Source organism: Mustela nigripes, chromosome 4 (genome assembly GCF_022355385.1).
Source record: "Mustela nigripes isolate SB6536 chromosome 4, MUSNIG.SB6536, whole genome shotgun sequence".
In the NCBI taxonomy this organism is placed as follows: Eukaryota; Metazoa; Chordata; class Mammalia; order Carnivora; family Mustelidae; genus Mustela; species Mustela nigripes.
Window position 1 is genome coordinate 58,021,519 of NC_081560.1, and position 16,389 is coordinate 58,037,907.

At 40.5% G+C, this 16,389-nt stretch overlaps 1 protein-coding gene across 1 annotated transcript in view; it reads left to right on the forward strand.

Moving 5' to 3' along the window:
* Positions 1–458: 458 nt before the first annotated feature.
* CRPPA (CDP-L-ribitol pyrophosphorylase A) overlaps positions 459–16,389 on the forward strand; it is a 313,919-nt gene continuing 297,988 nt past the window's right edge. The window contains exon 1 of the mRNA XM_059396757.1: positions 459–788. Coding sequence (XP_059252740.1) covers positions 544–788 — 245 coding nt within the window. The 5' untranslated portion in view covers positions 459–543. The remainder of the gene's footprint in view (positions 789–16,389) is intronic.

The window sequence follows — 16,389 nt, forward strand, 5'->3', positions numbered from 1 at the left end:
CAGCAGTCTGGTTTTAAGTAGATGAGGTTCCTAATAACATTTGTCCATCCACCTGTCTTTCCTGAGGGGGACTCAGGAAGCCTCACGAGCTTAAGCAAAGGTAGAAATTTCTCTGTCCCATCCCGTGACTCGAATGCCAATGTCTCTAAGGGGAGAGGGGCTGGAGGGCGTCCCGACCTCCACAGCCTACGCGTAGCTGTGAAGTTTCCTGGGACCCGCCGGTGTGTACCAAGGGCTGCGGCTTCCCCCTGAGGCGACTGCGGGGCCCGCCAGAGGAGCGAGGAGGCGCGGAACTCAGGCCTGCCGGGGGCGCTGGGCTCGGAGCAGAGGCCGCGGACGCGGCCAGAAGGAGCTTGGCGGCTGGACCGTCCCCTTCGGACACGCCGCGGCCTGGCCCTCGCGGCTCCCTGCGCTCTCCGTCCGTGGGCGCCGTCCCCGCTCACCCGCTCTTCCCTCTTTTCCCCCCTGGCCCAGCCGCGGGCCCGAGCACCCGCCGGGCGCTCTGGCCCAGGGCCAGCCAGGCCTGCCGCGCCGCTCGCCGCCATGGAGCCCAGGCCCGCCGCACCGGGGCCTTGTCCCGGCGACTCCCGCGTCGCGGAGGCGGCGGCCGCGGCTTCTCCGCTGCACCCGGCCGAGGCCCGGGTCGAGCCCGGGCGCCGCGCTCCCAGCGTGGCTGCCGTGTTGCCGGCGGGGGGAAGCGGGGAGAGGATGGGCGTCCCCACCCCGAAGCAGTTCTGTCCCATCCTGGAGAGGCCGCTCATCAGCTACACCCTGCAGGCCTTGGAGAGGTAATGCGGCGCCAGGCGCGCCCCCGGTTCCCGGCCCGGCCTCCCGCTCCCTCCCCGGCCCGCCTAGGGCGGCCCGCGACACCTGCCCCTCGTGGTGCCTTCGCGCGGGCGCCTTCTCTCGGCGGACGGCGGGGCCGACTCCATCGGCTCTGTCCCGCCGACGCGGGTCCGGGCTCGCTTGCCCTTCAGAGATGGGCGGCTCTGCCCCTTCGAACAGGCCGGCATAGAAGCGGGGCTGCCCCGCCGCGGCAGGCGTTGGCGGAGCGGGTGGGGGGAGCCCGGCTGGCGGAGCTGGACTGAGGAAGGAGAGCCTGGACTGGGACTAAGAGGCATTTAGTTTCAACAGTAGCCCCAGTGTGGCCCTTTGCGGAGTCTCTCCTGCCTGTTTGCCTCTTGCTCTCTCTCAAGCACTCCGTGCATGCGTGAATTGGAGTTTTAGACGAAACTTTGTTTACTTTATCCATTCATGGGTAAACGCCAGCTGAGGATCTCTTAGGGCCCCGTGTTGGTTACGAAGTGTTGAAGGTGGGCCGAGGGGCAGGATTTAATCCCAGCTTTTCAATGGTGTATATGGATTTAAGGGAGCGAGATTCTGAAGTTAAGGCCAATATATGCCCTATACAGTTACAAAATGCACTGACGTGTAGGGGAAAGAGAGAGGGAATGGGGGTAGCGAGGATTAGGGGAGCCTCAGGGAGGTGAAAAGGGGGCATGTTACTTAGGTGTTAACACCCAGTTATATGACTGAGCGTGCGGTGAGGCTGGAGGGGTGGAAAGAGGGCAGTTTCGAAGGTCCACAGACGTGCTGGAAAAGGTGCTGAGACGGCTTGGGCTTGAAGCCAGTGTGTTGTGACAGGATGTTAAACCTTGAAATGAAATAACCTTTGTAGCTCAAGAGAGATGACCTCTTTTAGCATATCATTTGGAGGTGGCTGTTCAGTTGCTACTAATCAAAGGACAGAAGCCCATTTTTCCAGAAAAGATCTCTCTGCCCCACCATGCTGTACACACCACAAAAGCCCAAGGGCCCGAGTTGCTTTGTGTATGGTTATCTTCCTAAATGTTGGCGTTTGGAAAAAGGAAGCATGAAGAGTTCTAATCACCCTTGATTCACGTAATCAGGCCTGTGGTTCCATCTGAAACCCAGACAAACCCTGAAACAGCTCCAGATGCTTCCCCATTCTGTAGTCTACCTTTTCTCTATGTATGCATCATGTAACTACAGGGATTGGATCCTAGATCTTGTGACAACATAGCTCATTATGTAGGTGGTATTACGGGACACAATGGAATCTGGCCCTCAGAATCTAACTGCTGAATTACCAGGTGTAGCGAAATACAGTGTTTTTTACATTTAATTTTCCTTCCTGTGAAGGAAATTAGCATTATTAGCATGTTCGCATCCTCTGAGGGAGCCTGAGATAGGTGGTTACTGCAAAAATCTTTAAAAGAATTTTCTAGAAAGGCCTTATTTATGGAAGATGGGGAATACAGTTTTCTTTTAGTAACAGGAGTGATACAATTCTAATAGCAACTGCTTAAATCTCCATTTTGAAATACTCCGGGGCGTTTTTTTGGTCACTGTTACAATGCCTGAACTTAAGGAATGCTTCTATTTGGGTTGTGTTTCAGGAAGTTCTTGGAAACCTTGCATTACAGGGGTTTAGGTATGGGTACTTCTGAGCCATTTCCTAAACGAAGGGCATTCTCTTGACTGCTAATAGACTTCCTAGAGCATGGTGCTAAAAGACCCTAGGTTATTTCATCCCCCTGAATTATTCAGGGTCAAATAAGGAAAGGAAATGGAAGCATAAAATGTTGTAAAATTCTTGCCTTTTGCTCTTTGGTGAAATTATGCATGTTTACCATTACTGTAGGGGAAGAGCAGCTCTCATTGTCCCAAATAAAAGCTGTAATTGGGTATCTCCACTGTCTTGTCATTTCGTTTATTTTAGGACAGTGTCTGCGCTGTGAGTATGGGTTGTGTATGAAATTTCATTTCAAATCTCTTTTGTCCTTTGTAAATTAAGATTTTCCTTTCTCAAACTTTTGCCATCTTACCAACAGAGGTTGCTGTGAGTTATCTTTATTTCTTCGTTAATCTTGAGTAAGAAAGATAGTGATGGAAAAATGACCCTTATGGTGTGATCTGTCTTTCAGAATTTTGAGCCAGTATAAAATTACAGGGAATGAGAGATTTTGCCTCTGAAGTTTGGTCCACAGTTCTTCAGAGTCCAGAGTGCGAACCATTACACTATGGAACGGGTCCACAGTTCTTCAGTTGAGATGGGGAAATGTGAAGAAATGTAGCTAGTCTTGGTTTTAGTTAAATACTTGTTTAGATGGCATTATTTTCACTCTTGCATTTTTCCACCCAAAAAGACTACACAAGGGAAAATGAATGTAAGAGGTGCTGGAGTCGATAAAAGATGACAACAAAATGTTAGAAGAACAGAATGGTAATCAATCAGACTGACCAGTCCTAAGAAAGTGGGAACAGTCCCAAAGAAGCATGTTGGTTGAAATCCCAGGATCTTGGAAAGGTTCAGGAATTAGGGGTACAGGATACTTCTGAAGGTGAGGTGGACAGCTAAAAAAAAGCCCCCCAAACCCAACTGGTTGAAACCTTTGAAAGAAGCATTTAAACTCCGAGATTGCTGTCAAAATCCTGGAGGTTTATTCTCTGACTCCGCACAGCCAGTGGCTGAGCAAGGGGTTCCATGACCATAGAGGAATTAAGAGCAAAGATTCTTATGTGGAATGGTAAGATCTTTAGCGTCTAAGGTTAGCTCAAGGGAGTTTCTTCTCAAACAACATGGTGTATATTAAAGTACCTGTTCTTCAGTCACAGAAAAGAACTCTTTTTGCCCCCATTGTACTAACAAGAATCTGAGGTCAAGAGTCCTATGTCCTTATCTAACTATTGATTTGTGAGCAGTTTCTGAAAGAATTACTGATTTAAGAAAACTTAGGTGACAATGGCGTTGGTGGCCTAAAGCTCTGACAGTTAAATTGTAAAATACACTCAAAATTGATCCACTCAATTATTTTACTATCTAAAAAATGTATTCCCAGGTCTTAGGTAGAAAGTAAAAATTCCTGCCAGCAGTCTTATTTCTCTTTTCAAATAATTAAACTCTCAGAGTGGCGAGTTAACCTAAACATAGCGGAATTAATAAAATGACAACTGTAAGAAAAGCGAGCTAAACTTGGGCTTTTGCTGCTTAAGATTCATGGTGGAGTGGGCTGGGAGTGGGAGTTCCTCTGCTGATACATTTGAACAAGGTCTCTCACAGCCCCTCTCTATAGTTGGTGAGGTTACTTGTTTCCTGAGCTAGGAGAACACTGCCCAAGAGGACTTGTTCCTTGATACCGGTTCAGTGCACATCAAAACATTATAATAAACTGACAGCCCATATAAATCTAATGGAAGAAAATGGGCTGTCCCACCAATAAAAAAGCACTGCAAATTTTTGATAGTAATGCGTATATCATTGTATATTAACATGTTGGCCTTCTATTTCCAGTTTGTCTTCTTTAGTTTGGCTAATGTGCATTAGTCAGCATAAGTGTGGTAACATCGGATAAATTAGAAATGTTTTATTGATTTATATGTGTTTGTCTTAAGTAAACTCTGATTTTTGTGGTTGAGTTGGGTTGCTTTCTTGACACTTGGAAAATCAGTGCAAGTCCAATTTTAGCAACTTAGACTCCATGGTATGCGTGCGTGTGTGTGTGTGTGTGTGTGTGTGTGTGTGTTGATTTTGTTTGGTTTAGTCTGTGTTTTTAAATTGAGGCATAATTGACGTATTACCTTCAGGTGTACAAAGTAATAATTCTATACTTCTATATATATTTTTTTTGTTTGGTTTTTTAAATCTATTTTTTTCATTACAAGTATAATTTTACTATTTTATTATTATTATTTTTTTTTAAAGATTTTATTTATTTATTTGACAGAGATCACAAGTAGGCAGAGAGAGAGGGGGAGGCAGGCTCCCTGTTAAGCAGAGAGCCCGATGTGGGGCTCGATCCCAGGACCCTGAGATCATGAGCTGAGCTGAAGGCAGAGGGTTTAACCCACTGAGCCACCCAGGCGCCCCGCAAGTGTACTCTTTAATACCCATGACCTGTTTCACTTATTCTCCAACCCATCTCCTCTCAGGTAACCATCAGTTTGTTCTGATGGTTAAGAGTCTGTTCTTGTTTTGCCCTTCTCTTTTTTCTTTTTGCTTGTTTGTTTCTTACATTCTACTTATTTATTTTTTATAGATGTTATTTGTTTACTAGAGAGGTGGAGAGAGAGCACAAGAGGCAGAGCAGCAGGCAGAGGGAGAGGGAGAAGCAGGCTCTCTGCTGAGGAGGGAGCCCAATGCGGGGCTCCATCCTAGGACCCTGGGATCATGACCTGAGCCAAAGACTGAGGCTTTAACCAAGCGAGCCACCCAGGCACCCTTTACATTCCGCTTATGAGTGAAATCATATGGTATTTGCCTTTCTTTAACATATGTCACTTAGAAATATATTTCACTCTTTAGCTCTGTCCATGTTTTTGCAAAATATCATTTCATTCTTTTTTATGGCTGGTTAATATCTGTATGTGTGTGTGTGTGTGTGTGTTTGTGTGTGTGTGTACCAGTTCATCAACTGCTTTCATAATTTGGCTATTGTAAGTAATGCTGTGGTAGACATAGGGGTGCATGTATCCCTTTGAATTAGTGTTCTTTTTTTTTTTTTTTTAAAGGTAAATAGCAGTGGTATGATAACTGGATCATAGTGTAATTTTAGTTTTACTTTTGAGGAACCTTCATAGTGTTTTCCACAGTGTCTGCCCCAGTTTGCATTCCCACCAGCAGTGCATGAGGCTTCTTTTTCTCTACGTCCTAGTCAGCACTTGATGTTTCTTGTGTTACTAATTTTAACCATTCTGACAGGTGTGAGGTGATATCTTGTGGTTTTGATTTGCATTTTGCAGATGATGAATAATGTTGAGCATCTTTTCAAGTGTCTCTTGGACATCTGTATGTCTTCCTTGAAGAAATGTGTGTTCACGTCTTTGCATTTTTTAATTGGGTTATTCGTTCTTTGGGTGTTGAATTTTAGAAGTTCTTTCTGTGTTTTGGATACTAACTCTTCTACTGGTTATGTCCTTTGCAAATATCTTCTCCCATTCTGTAGGTTGATTTCTGGTTTTTTGTTTTATTTACTGAGGAAGGGGAGAGGAGAGGGGGAGAGAGAATATTAAGCAGGCTCCACACCCAGCCCAGAGTCAAGTTGGGCCTCCATCCCAGGACTGTGAGATCATGACCTGAGCTGAAATCAAGAGGTGGACTGTTAACTGAGCTTTTAGGTTTGTTGGTTGTTTGCTTCTGTGTAGAAACTTTTTTTTTTACTGTAGTCCCTCAACTCAGCAAATATAAGTAGAATAGTGTTGCCATGGCCACTGTTAGATTACTTCCTGTACTCTGTTCAAGGACTTTTGTGGTTTCAGATCTCACAATTAGGTCTTTTATCTATTTTGAGTTAATTTTTGTGTATGGCGAAAGTGGTCCAGTTTCATTCTTCAGCATTCCCAACATCATTTGTTGAAGAGACTGTCTTTTGCCCATTGTATATTCATTCCTCCTTTGTCAAAGATTAATTGACCATGGAATTGCGGGTTTATTTTTGGATATTTTGTTCTATTTTATTGACCTATTTTTTTTTTGACCTATGTGTTTTTATGCCACTACCATACTTTTTTTAAATCCTTTATTTCTTTTTAAAATTTTTTTTAAAGAAATTTGTACACCCAGCATGGAGCTCACACTTATAACCCCAACATTAAGAATCACATGCTCCACCAGTTGAGCCAGCCAAGTGCCCCCATACTTTTTTAATTACCACCACTTTGCAATATAACTTGAAGTCTGGAATTGTGATACCTCCAGTTTTGTTTCTCAAGATGCTTTGACTATTTGGGGTCTTTTTGGGTTCCATATGAATTTGAGGATTGTTCTAGGTCTGTGAAAGATGCTGTTGGTATTTTGATAGGGATTGCATTAAATCTGTAGATGGCTTTGGGTAATCTAGATATTTTAACAGTATTCTTCCAATCCATGTACACGGAATGTCTTTCCATTTCTTTGTGTCCTCTTGAATTTCTTTCACTAGTGTTTTTTCAGAGTACAGGTCATTTACCTCTTCAGTTAAGTTTATTCCTAGATCTAAATCTGTGGCTAGGACTTCCAGTACTGTGTTGAATATCGAAATGCTCTTGCATCCCACACATATACCCCACTGATAATGGTGTATGATTTTTAAAAATACATTGTTGGATTTTGTTTGCTAGGATTTTGAGGATTTTTGCATCTATATTCATGAGAGATACTGCTCTGTACTGTTTTTGTGGTGTTTATATCTAGTTTTGGTATCAGGGTGATAATGGCCTCATAGAATGAATTTGGAAGTATTCCTTCCTCTTGGGTTTTTTTTGAAATACTTTGAGAAGAATAGGTATAAAGTAGAATTTGCCTGTGAAGCCATCTGGTTCTGGACTTCCATTTGGGAGTTTTTTTTTTGATAATGGTTGACTTCCATTGCTGGTGATTGGTCAGTTCAAAATTTCTATTCCTGCTTTAGTTTTGGGAGGTTACATGTTTCTAAGAATTGATTCGTTCTAAGTTGTTCAATTTGTTGGCATATCAGTTTTTATAATCTTTTTAAAATTACTTGTATTTCTGTGGTATTATTTCTCTTTCATTAGTAATTTTGTTAGGGTCATTCTTTTTGTTTTGTTTTTAATCTTCAGTGAGTCTTGCTAAAGGTTTATTTTGTTTATTTTATTTTTTTCTAAAGAACCAGCTCCTGGTTTCCTTGATGCATTTTATTTTATTTTATTTTTGTAAAGTTTCTATAGTATTTATTTCTTCTCCTGTCTTTATTTCCTTTTGCTAGATTTAGGTTTTGTTTGTTCTTCTTCTAGGTCCTTTAGGTATAAGGTAAGTTTTTTTGAGATTTCTCTTGCTTCTTAAAGTAGGCCTGTATTACCAGAAACTTCCCTGTTAAGAACAGCTTTTGCTGCATCTTAAAGATTTTGGAGCATTGTGTTTTCATTTTCTTTAGTTGTCATCTACTTTTTAATTTCTTTGTTTCCTGGTTGACCCATTCATTGTTGTGTAACATGTTATTTAATCTCTATGTGTTTGTGGTCTTGCCAGATTTTTTTCTTGTGGTTGATGACCAGTTCCATAGTATTGTGAGAAAAGATGCATATTATAACTGCAATCTTTTTGTGTTTGTTGAGGCTTGTTTTAAAGCTTAATATGTGATCTATTCTGAAGAATGTTCCATGTTCTCTTGAAAAGATTGTGTATTCTGTTTTAGGATGGAATGTTCTGAATATGTTAATTTCATCTGTTTCAGTGGGTCATTAAAAGTCACTCTTTCCTTATTTTTGGATTATCTGTCCATTGATGTCAGTGTGGTATTGAAGTCCCCTATTTCTATTGATTATTTCCTTTATGTTCATAATTATTTTATGTATTTGGGCACTCCCTTTTGGGTGCATAAATATTACAATTGTTATGTCTTTGTTGGATAGTCCCCTTAATTATTATATAGTGTCCTTCTTTGTCTCCTGTTATAGACTCTGTTTTGAAGTCTGTATTGTTGGATACAAGTATTGCCTCCCTGGCTTTCTTTTGGCCTCTATTTGCATGGTAAATGTTTCTTCATCTCCTCTGTGTCAATCTGCATGTGTGTTTAATTCTGAAATGAGTGTTTTATAGGTGGCTGGTAGATGGTTCTTATTTTTTATCCACTATGTCACTGTATGCCTTTTGTTTGGAGCATTTAGTTCATTCATGTTCAAAATAATTACTGATAGTATTGTTGTCATTTTGTTACTCGTTTTGTGGTTGTTTCTACAGATTTTCTCTGATCCTTCTGTTGCTGTATTTCATGGTTTGTTGGCCTTCTTTGGTGATACACTTGGATCCCTTTCCCTTTTTTCTTTGCATACGTATTACCTGTTTCTGATTTGTGGTTACCATTAGGTGTGTGTTTAACAACTGTGTATAGCAGTCTATATGAAGTTGATGGTCACCGAAGTTTAAATCCATTCTTTACTCCTCTTCTCCTATGTTTCAGGTGTATTGTGTCATATTTTACATCCTTTTTTTCCCCATTAATGCAATGTTTAATTTATACACTCATGAATTAAGTAAAATACATCAGACAGCAAATTTTGAAATTTTAAAATCACCACTGAAGAGAGAAGAGAAATTTTAAAATCACCACTGAAGGCCCATGTAACATGCCAAGGGAGAGACTTTTGCTAACCTGATCTCCTATACTGCTTTTAAGTCCCATCAAGCAGCTACTGGTTTCCAGGGGAGGAGAGGGAGGCCAGGAGAAGCCAGGTGACTTTGGCCAAGCGGTGCAAACCAATTGTTTTCAGTGAGCCACACTGCCATCAAAAGTCAGAAAACACTCTGAAGACAAGGAAAAGCAGAGAACAAAGTTGTGGTGATTGTGAAAATCATCCCCACAGATAGTAATATGGTGTGATGCTGTGACTAAAAATTGAGAACACTAAATCTTAATCTCAATCTGTGAATAAATCACAATGGAATGTTTAGATAACTTTCTGCCATTTCAATTTCTGAATGCTTTGGGGAGGGACCTTTTTGTATTTCTATGGCCATTATAGAAAATCTTGGTATTTGGTTGGGGCATAGAGTTCCTAAAAGCAAAGAATCCCCCCCCCCCCCACATTTTTGTTTGTTTGCTTGGAGAGGGAGGTGGGGGTAGATGTTGTTAATATGCAAATCTTCAACAAAATGACAAATGGGTATAACTAGTTAAGCATACTTTTACTGGCAAGGGGAGAGTTTTTAAGTGTTTTTATGTGCTGGATACATTCCCTCCTCCCCCCAGATTTTCAATTTCTTCTTGAGTGAGTCTTTTTTTTTTTTTTTAAATATATAATATATTATTTATTTGAGGGGTATGGGTCTGTGATTTATCAGTCTTACACAATACACAGCACTCACCACAACACATACTCTCCCTAATGTCCATCACCCAGCTGCCCCATCCCCCCACCCCCCTCCCCTCTAGCAACCCTCCATTTGTTTCCTGAGATCACAAGTCTCTTATGGTTTGTCTCCCACTACATCCTTTTATTTTATGAATCCCTTGACTGTTTTTTGTTTTTGTTTTTACAGTAAAAGTTATTTTTATTACTTTATTGTTTACTTTTCATACTGCAATTTATTATCTTCCCTTTCACCTGGAGTCCCTTTTAATATTTATTGTAGTGCTGGTTTAATGGTCTTGAACTCCTTTAGCTTTTATTTGAGTAACTCTTTCTCTCTCTTTTTATTCTGGATAGCCTTCCTGGGTAGAAGATTCTTGGTTGCTGATTTTTCCCTTCCGACACATTGAATGTATCCTGCCACTGTGTTTTGTCACAATATCAGTATAGCCTCAAAGTTTCTGCTGAAAAATCCCCTGATAGCCTTATGAGTTTTCCTTTGAATGTAACTTTCTTCCTTAGCTGCTTTAAAATTTTTTTTCCTTTCACTACTTTTTGTAGTGTATTTTTAAAAAATCTTTAAAATTACATTTTACTTACTATATGTTTTGATGTGGATGTACTTGGGTTGAATTTTTTTGGGTGGATGCATGGATCTCTTTGCCTCCTGAATCTGGATGGGTTTCTTTCCTCAGGTAAGGTAAGTTTGTAGCTATTATTTATTGAAATAAATTTTCTGCCCCCTTATTTCTCTCTCATGTGAGATCCCTGTAATGCAGATATTATTATGCTTGGTGTCACAGAGTTCCCTAAGACTGTTCTCAATTTGCATAATTCTCTTTCCTCTACTTTGCTCATATTTGGTTATTTATGTTCCATTACTCTTCCATGTTTGTAAATTATTTCTCTGCTTCATCCAGCCTGCTATTTATTCCATCAAGTGTATTTTTAGTTTCACTTACTGTTTTCTTGATCTGTGATTGGTTCTTTTTTATCTGTTCATGGTCTCACTGATGTCTTCCACTCCTTTCTCAAGTTCAGCAGGTATTTTTATGATCAGTACTTTAAATTATCTTTTAGTCCTATTACTTAAATCTGTTTTGTTTTGGTTTCTTGCTGTGGTTTTGTCCTGTTCTTTCATTTGGGAAATATTGCTATGTCTACTCATTTTGTCTGAATTTCTGTGTCTTTTTCTCTGTGTTAGGAAAGTTAGTTACTTCTTTTGCTCCTAACAATAGTAACCTTATTAAGAAGAGGTCTTATAGTGCCCTGTTTCCTTATAGTGTTCCCTGTTTGCCAGGTCCTGGTGCTCCAGAAACTGTCTCCTATGTGTGTCATGTGTGCTCTGCTATTGAATCTTAGCTTCTTTTTCCTTCAGTTGTCTCCAGAGGCCCTCTCTGCCTATCATGGGCAGCAAGGTGTGCAGTGGTTGGCTTGTGAATTGAGACTTGCCCCTGCAGGAACTGAGGTCCTGCAGAAGCACAGGTCAAGAGATGGGGTGTTGACAGGGTTTGTACTGGTCTTTTGGGGCGGGGGGGGGGGGGCGCCACAGTGGGATGAAGTAAGAACGATTGGAAAATGGTGGGTCTGCTGAAATGTGTTGGGGTGGCATGACATTGTGGGGCTTTGGGCAAGCAAGTTAGAGTCTGGGGATTTTAAAAATTCTAGGCTTTAAGTCCTAGTTTTAAGAACTGAGGGAAGTTGGGCCATTTCACATTCAAAGGCAAGGAGTAAAGAGATGCATCCTCCCATTGCATGGGTTGCTGTTGTGAAATCTGTTTTTTGCCCTTCTCAGAGCCACCAGCTCCCTCCCTAATACAGGCAGCAAGGTTCCTTTTGCTCTCAGACTGTGTTGGCCCTTCTTATCTTCCCTGTGGCCTCTTCCCTGCCTTTAGTTGTGAAGTTTCTTCTGCCAGCTTTCCAGTCACTTCATGGGTCATTTACACTGATTGGGTTGTTAACTAGTTGTTGTTAACTAGTTGTATTCATGGGATGAGGTGAACTTATGGTTCTCCTACTCTACCATCTCCTCAGATGATAGGTGTATTTGTGAAAGTTGATGAACTCATGGCTTATTAGACTTTCTGACTTACTGGATTGTCTCTGATTTTCGATTTTTTTGTGTACTTATTCTATCATACTCTTTCTGAAAACCCCTGTAAATTCTATGGAGAAACACATAAATGTAAATTTAAATGAGCAGTATTGATTGCTGGAGTTGAGCTGAAAGTCAGAATGGAGTAGGGAAGACTGGAGAAATCTGTAGACAGGATTGACAGGTTTTAGTGACTAATTGGATTAAGATTCAGAAAGAAAAGGGCACTCTAGGTTATTATAGTTGAATGAGCATGTTCAAATACATGAATTTGACATTAAAGAATTTTCTTAATGCTTCATTAAGGGGTCAAATCTGAATCAAGGGAAGCAAGCAATAGGCCTATATAATGTATTAAAAATACAATAGAACTGTGTTTTGTGTAGGTCAGATGACTAGATGTTTTTGTTAAATTCCCGGTGGGAAGGCCCCCATGGGGCTCCTTCAAGAAGAGATTAGGACTGGAAGGTTGGGCTTGTCATCTAGGAATCCTTCATGGGCCATCATAAGGAGACCTGACCTTGTGAGGGCTGTTAGGAACCAGCCCCTTCACATCCGTTCTATACTTTGTGGCTAAAATATGAGGGTGGGTATGGAGGGATGTAAATCTACCAGTTATGGCCACAGGACAGTCCACTGACCTAATTTCTGTGAACACTGTCATGGCAGTCAGCCACAATCGCCAATGTCCCTCGGAGTTAAATACCTACAGCCTGGTAATAACCCTTTAGAGAATTTAATAGGACCTGATTTTCCATCTGTTTATTTAAAAAGCATTTGTTTAAATCTTCTGATTTCAACTGATCATATTAAACTGCCCAAGCAGAATACTCAAAGTGATTTTTTACAAAACAAGAGACCAGCCAAAAAACAAGAAAACAAGAGAGCAGAAATTTTTCCTCAAAATGTCTATAGGTGTAATGGAACTCAAGGTTAGATTTTAAGTGCCCATAGAATGTGCTAGGAAGGAAATAAGAGAACTTGATAAAATCCGTCTATAGGAGTTCAGTGTGGACTTGCCTTCAGCTGAGGAGGTCAACCTCATTCATTTATTCAGCAAATATTTGTTCGGTAGGCACTGCGTGAGGTAGTTAAGGTTTTTCTCAGTTGCATCATTCTGCATTAGTAAGCTTTAATGCTGTAAAAGACTTTTAATTCTATAACTAGAAAAGAATGTGAATAAATCCTTTGAAATATAAACAGTACTTAAAAAGGCTTGTAAGTGCTGGGAGTATGCTTGGATGCTGAACAAAATAGCATAACAATGTCATCTCTTGAGAATGGTTTAAAACTATGTCTTTTAAAATTTTTTATTGTGACTTGTTTAAAAGAATATTTTGCACAATGACTCCATTAAACATGTGCTTAAATACACATATGTGCACATATTTGAAAGGCTTTCAAGAAGGCCTGTCCTTACTATTTACTATGCATTCTAACTTGACAGTTCTGTTAATTTCTATTTCATTTAACCAAAAATGTTAATCTAAACTCATTAAATTGACACACTAATAGACCTTAATCTGAGAAAGACTAGTTTAAAACACTTTGCTCTTCAGAGTCTCCTATAACTTTTGGAAATAGTCAAAGGCCATGGGTATATCTAATTATTTACATCTATTTTGACTGGCTTTGTTTGGAAATTAATTATTTTATAGCTCTTTGAAGGCATTCTCATAAAATTGGAACTTGTCTTTGGGAGTTCATTAATTCATTGACTCATTGTGCAGATATTTGAATGACTAGTCTAGCAATGTCTTGCCTATCTCCCTCTTATTCAATATTAAGATTTAATTGAGAGTAATATTTGTGAATAAAAGCAACATGAGGCCTTTATAGTTGCTTTGGAGCTATTTTTATGGTAAAATTCACTATGAAAAGAGATGAATAGCATAAGGTACAAGTTAAGCTCTTGACTATAGAATAGTCTTGCCTACTGATTAACTTGAGCATGTACTTAAAGGTTCTCTAAAAAAATGAAACCAAAAACTTTAATGTGATGTCATATTAATAAACTGAAACATATTTGATCACTGTTAATAATTATTTCCTCTAAACTCAGATGAATTGTAGACCATTATGTCGAATACTTTAAATGAATCCGTGAACAGAGAAAAGGCTTAAGCATGTAAACTAATAATTTATTCCTTTCTAGTTATTTAAGTCTTCTCTATTCATGGATTCACTTAACAGATATTTAGTAACATATGGTCTGTGAGGTCAGGAATTCTGCCAGTCTTCATTATTATATCACAATTGTCTAGTATACTGCCTGGCAAATGTTAGATGTTTATTTTTGCTTGAAGTACAGGAAATTACAGGAAACTCGACATTTTGACCACAAATGCAACAATATTATATGGTTCATCACTAATAAGATGAATGAAGTGCTAGAGACACAGTAGATGTGGACATGCTCTTTTTGCTCCTGGATTTTGCCACATCCTTCTCAGAGACTATTAGTACATTGGCAGTACTATGTGCTCCAAAATCAGACTTGGGTCTACCCAAGTCCTTTCATTTCTTAAGTGTGAGATTATGGTCAGGCCACTGCTTCTGTGCCATCTATAAAGTGGTGATAATAGTGACTTCTTGGAATCAGATAGATTTTGCAGGCTAGTACTCAACACAGTATGTGTCACCTAGCAAACCATCAGTCGTTGTTGCTGTCAATATTACTAATACTGATTGGTATAGAATGTGCCAAGCTATAAGGCGTAGGCTCCGTTTGCTATGAGTTGGCTTCTTCGTGAGGGAGATAGAAAAGGCAAACTGTAGAGTATGATGCTAAGTTTCTCTAGCGGTAAGAGTACACTGGGAGGGAAGACCAGGGATGCTGCCCCCCAGAATGACTACTAAAGCTTCCTAGGGTAGCCATATCTGAACCGATAGGTAGGTGAACAAGTGGGACTGAGCCTCCCACTTTCCTCCCAACCCAGGATTGGTGATAGGTGTGCTGGGAAGTGGAGGAGGTAGTATAAGCAAAGACTTGCGTGTGTGAGAAAATGCCCTCTGAGTAAGAGGGGTATGGGAAAGATGAAGTGGTGTAGGAATAAGTGGGCCGAGGTCAGATTTTGAAGGGCCCAGCTCAAAAATGAGCAGGGGGTGACCTTCAGTTTGCATGTGAGAAAAATCCACCGGGAGTGGTGAGAATGGGTTGTGTTGGGATAAGATGAGAGGGAGATAAGCTAAGAGAATGGTGCAATAAACGGGGATTAAGTGCCTTGATCACAGCTGTGTCTGTGAAGACAGAATCTTGGGAAGCTCCACATTTAGGGGACACGAACTGTCACTTGTCACTTGTAGAGGGGCTTTAAGTACAGTGTAAATTCTAAACTGGCAAGTATGCTATGATCAGTTAGGTTTGCAAGGGAAGGAATGGGGGATGGATGGGCTACAAACTGAAGAGCAAACCACCCTGAGTCTTTTTCCCTAATTCTTTCTATTGCCTGCCCATAATAATCCATATGCGACTCTGGTATTCTGTGAATATTACTGCATTGTCTTAGTTTACTTGTGATTGAAATTCCCCACAGTGTCTAACAAAACATGAATAACCCTGGCCTTAGAGCAGCCTAATGTTCTAGAAATGAAGGTAAGGAGTCAAATGACTCAAAACGCAACCACATCACATAGGGAAAGTTAAACTCATTACTGAGTTTTTGGAGCTAGCCAGGTTACTGAAGAGCTTCTTGCATTTTCATAACCCTTGAGACAATACTGTGTTGTCAGATTTACACTCTTTCTGGTAGATAAGACTGACCATGGTCATTTACCAACCGATTAGTGTTTATTTGGTACTAGGTGAAAAGCAATGGGCAAAACAGATGTCCCTGCCATCATGGAACCTACCGTCTGGAACACGGAATGTCTTCTTTTGATGAAGAATGGTAAAACTATTTAAAGTACTGAGTGTCATGCCTATATCATATTATAATTATTTCCCATTTAAGTGATAGTAAAGGAGGAGGACTTACAGGAGGTTAAAACTTCACTAAGGCTCAAACCATAGTAAGTGGTTAATCTAGGTTAGCTATTTTATATTCTGTCATAATTGATTTGTTTTGCCAATCTTACTAGGTTATTATCTCTAATTTATCCTTTAAATGCCATCTACAAGCTCAGTTTGGTAGCCAGGCTGTAATCACTGTATTCCCCAGAATGCAGCAGCAGCTCCCTTCTATCTGGTCTACTTGCATCCTTTCTCTCTACTAAATCTCTTCTCCACCTTGCAGCAAAAGTAAAACTGAGGCTCCTAAATTAGTTTACTATTGCTGCTGTTAAAAGAAAAAAATAGTCCATGAACTAAGTGGCTTAAAGCTACATGAATTACCTTGCACTTCTGTTAAGTCAGAAGAGTCAAAAGTTTGAAATAGGTTTCATTGGGCCAAAACTTAAAGGTGTTGGCAGTACTGCGTTCATTCTGGAAACTCTAGGGGCAATCCATTTACTTGCCATTTTCTAGTTTCTGGGGGTCATTCACATGG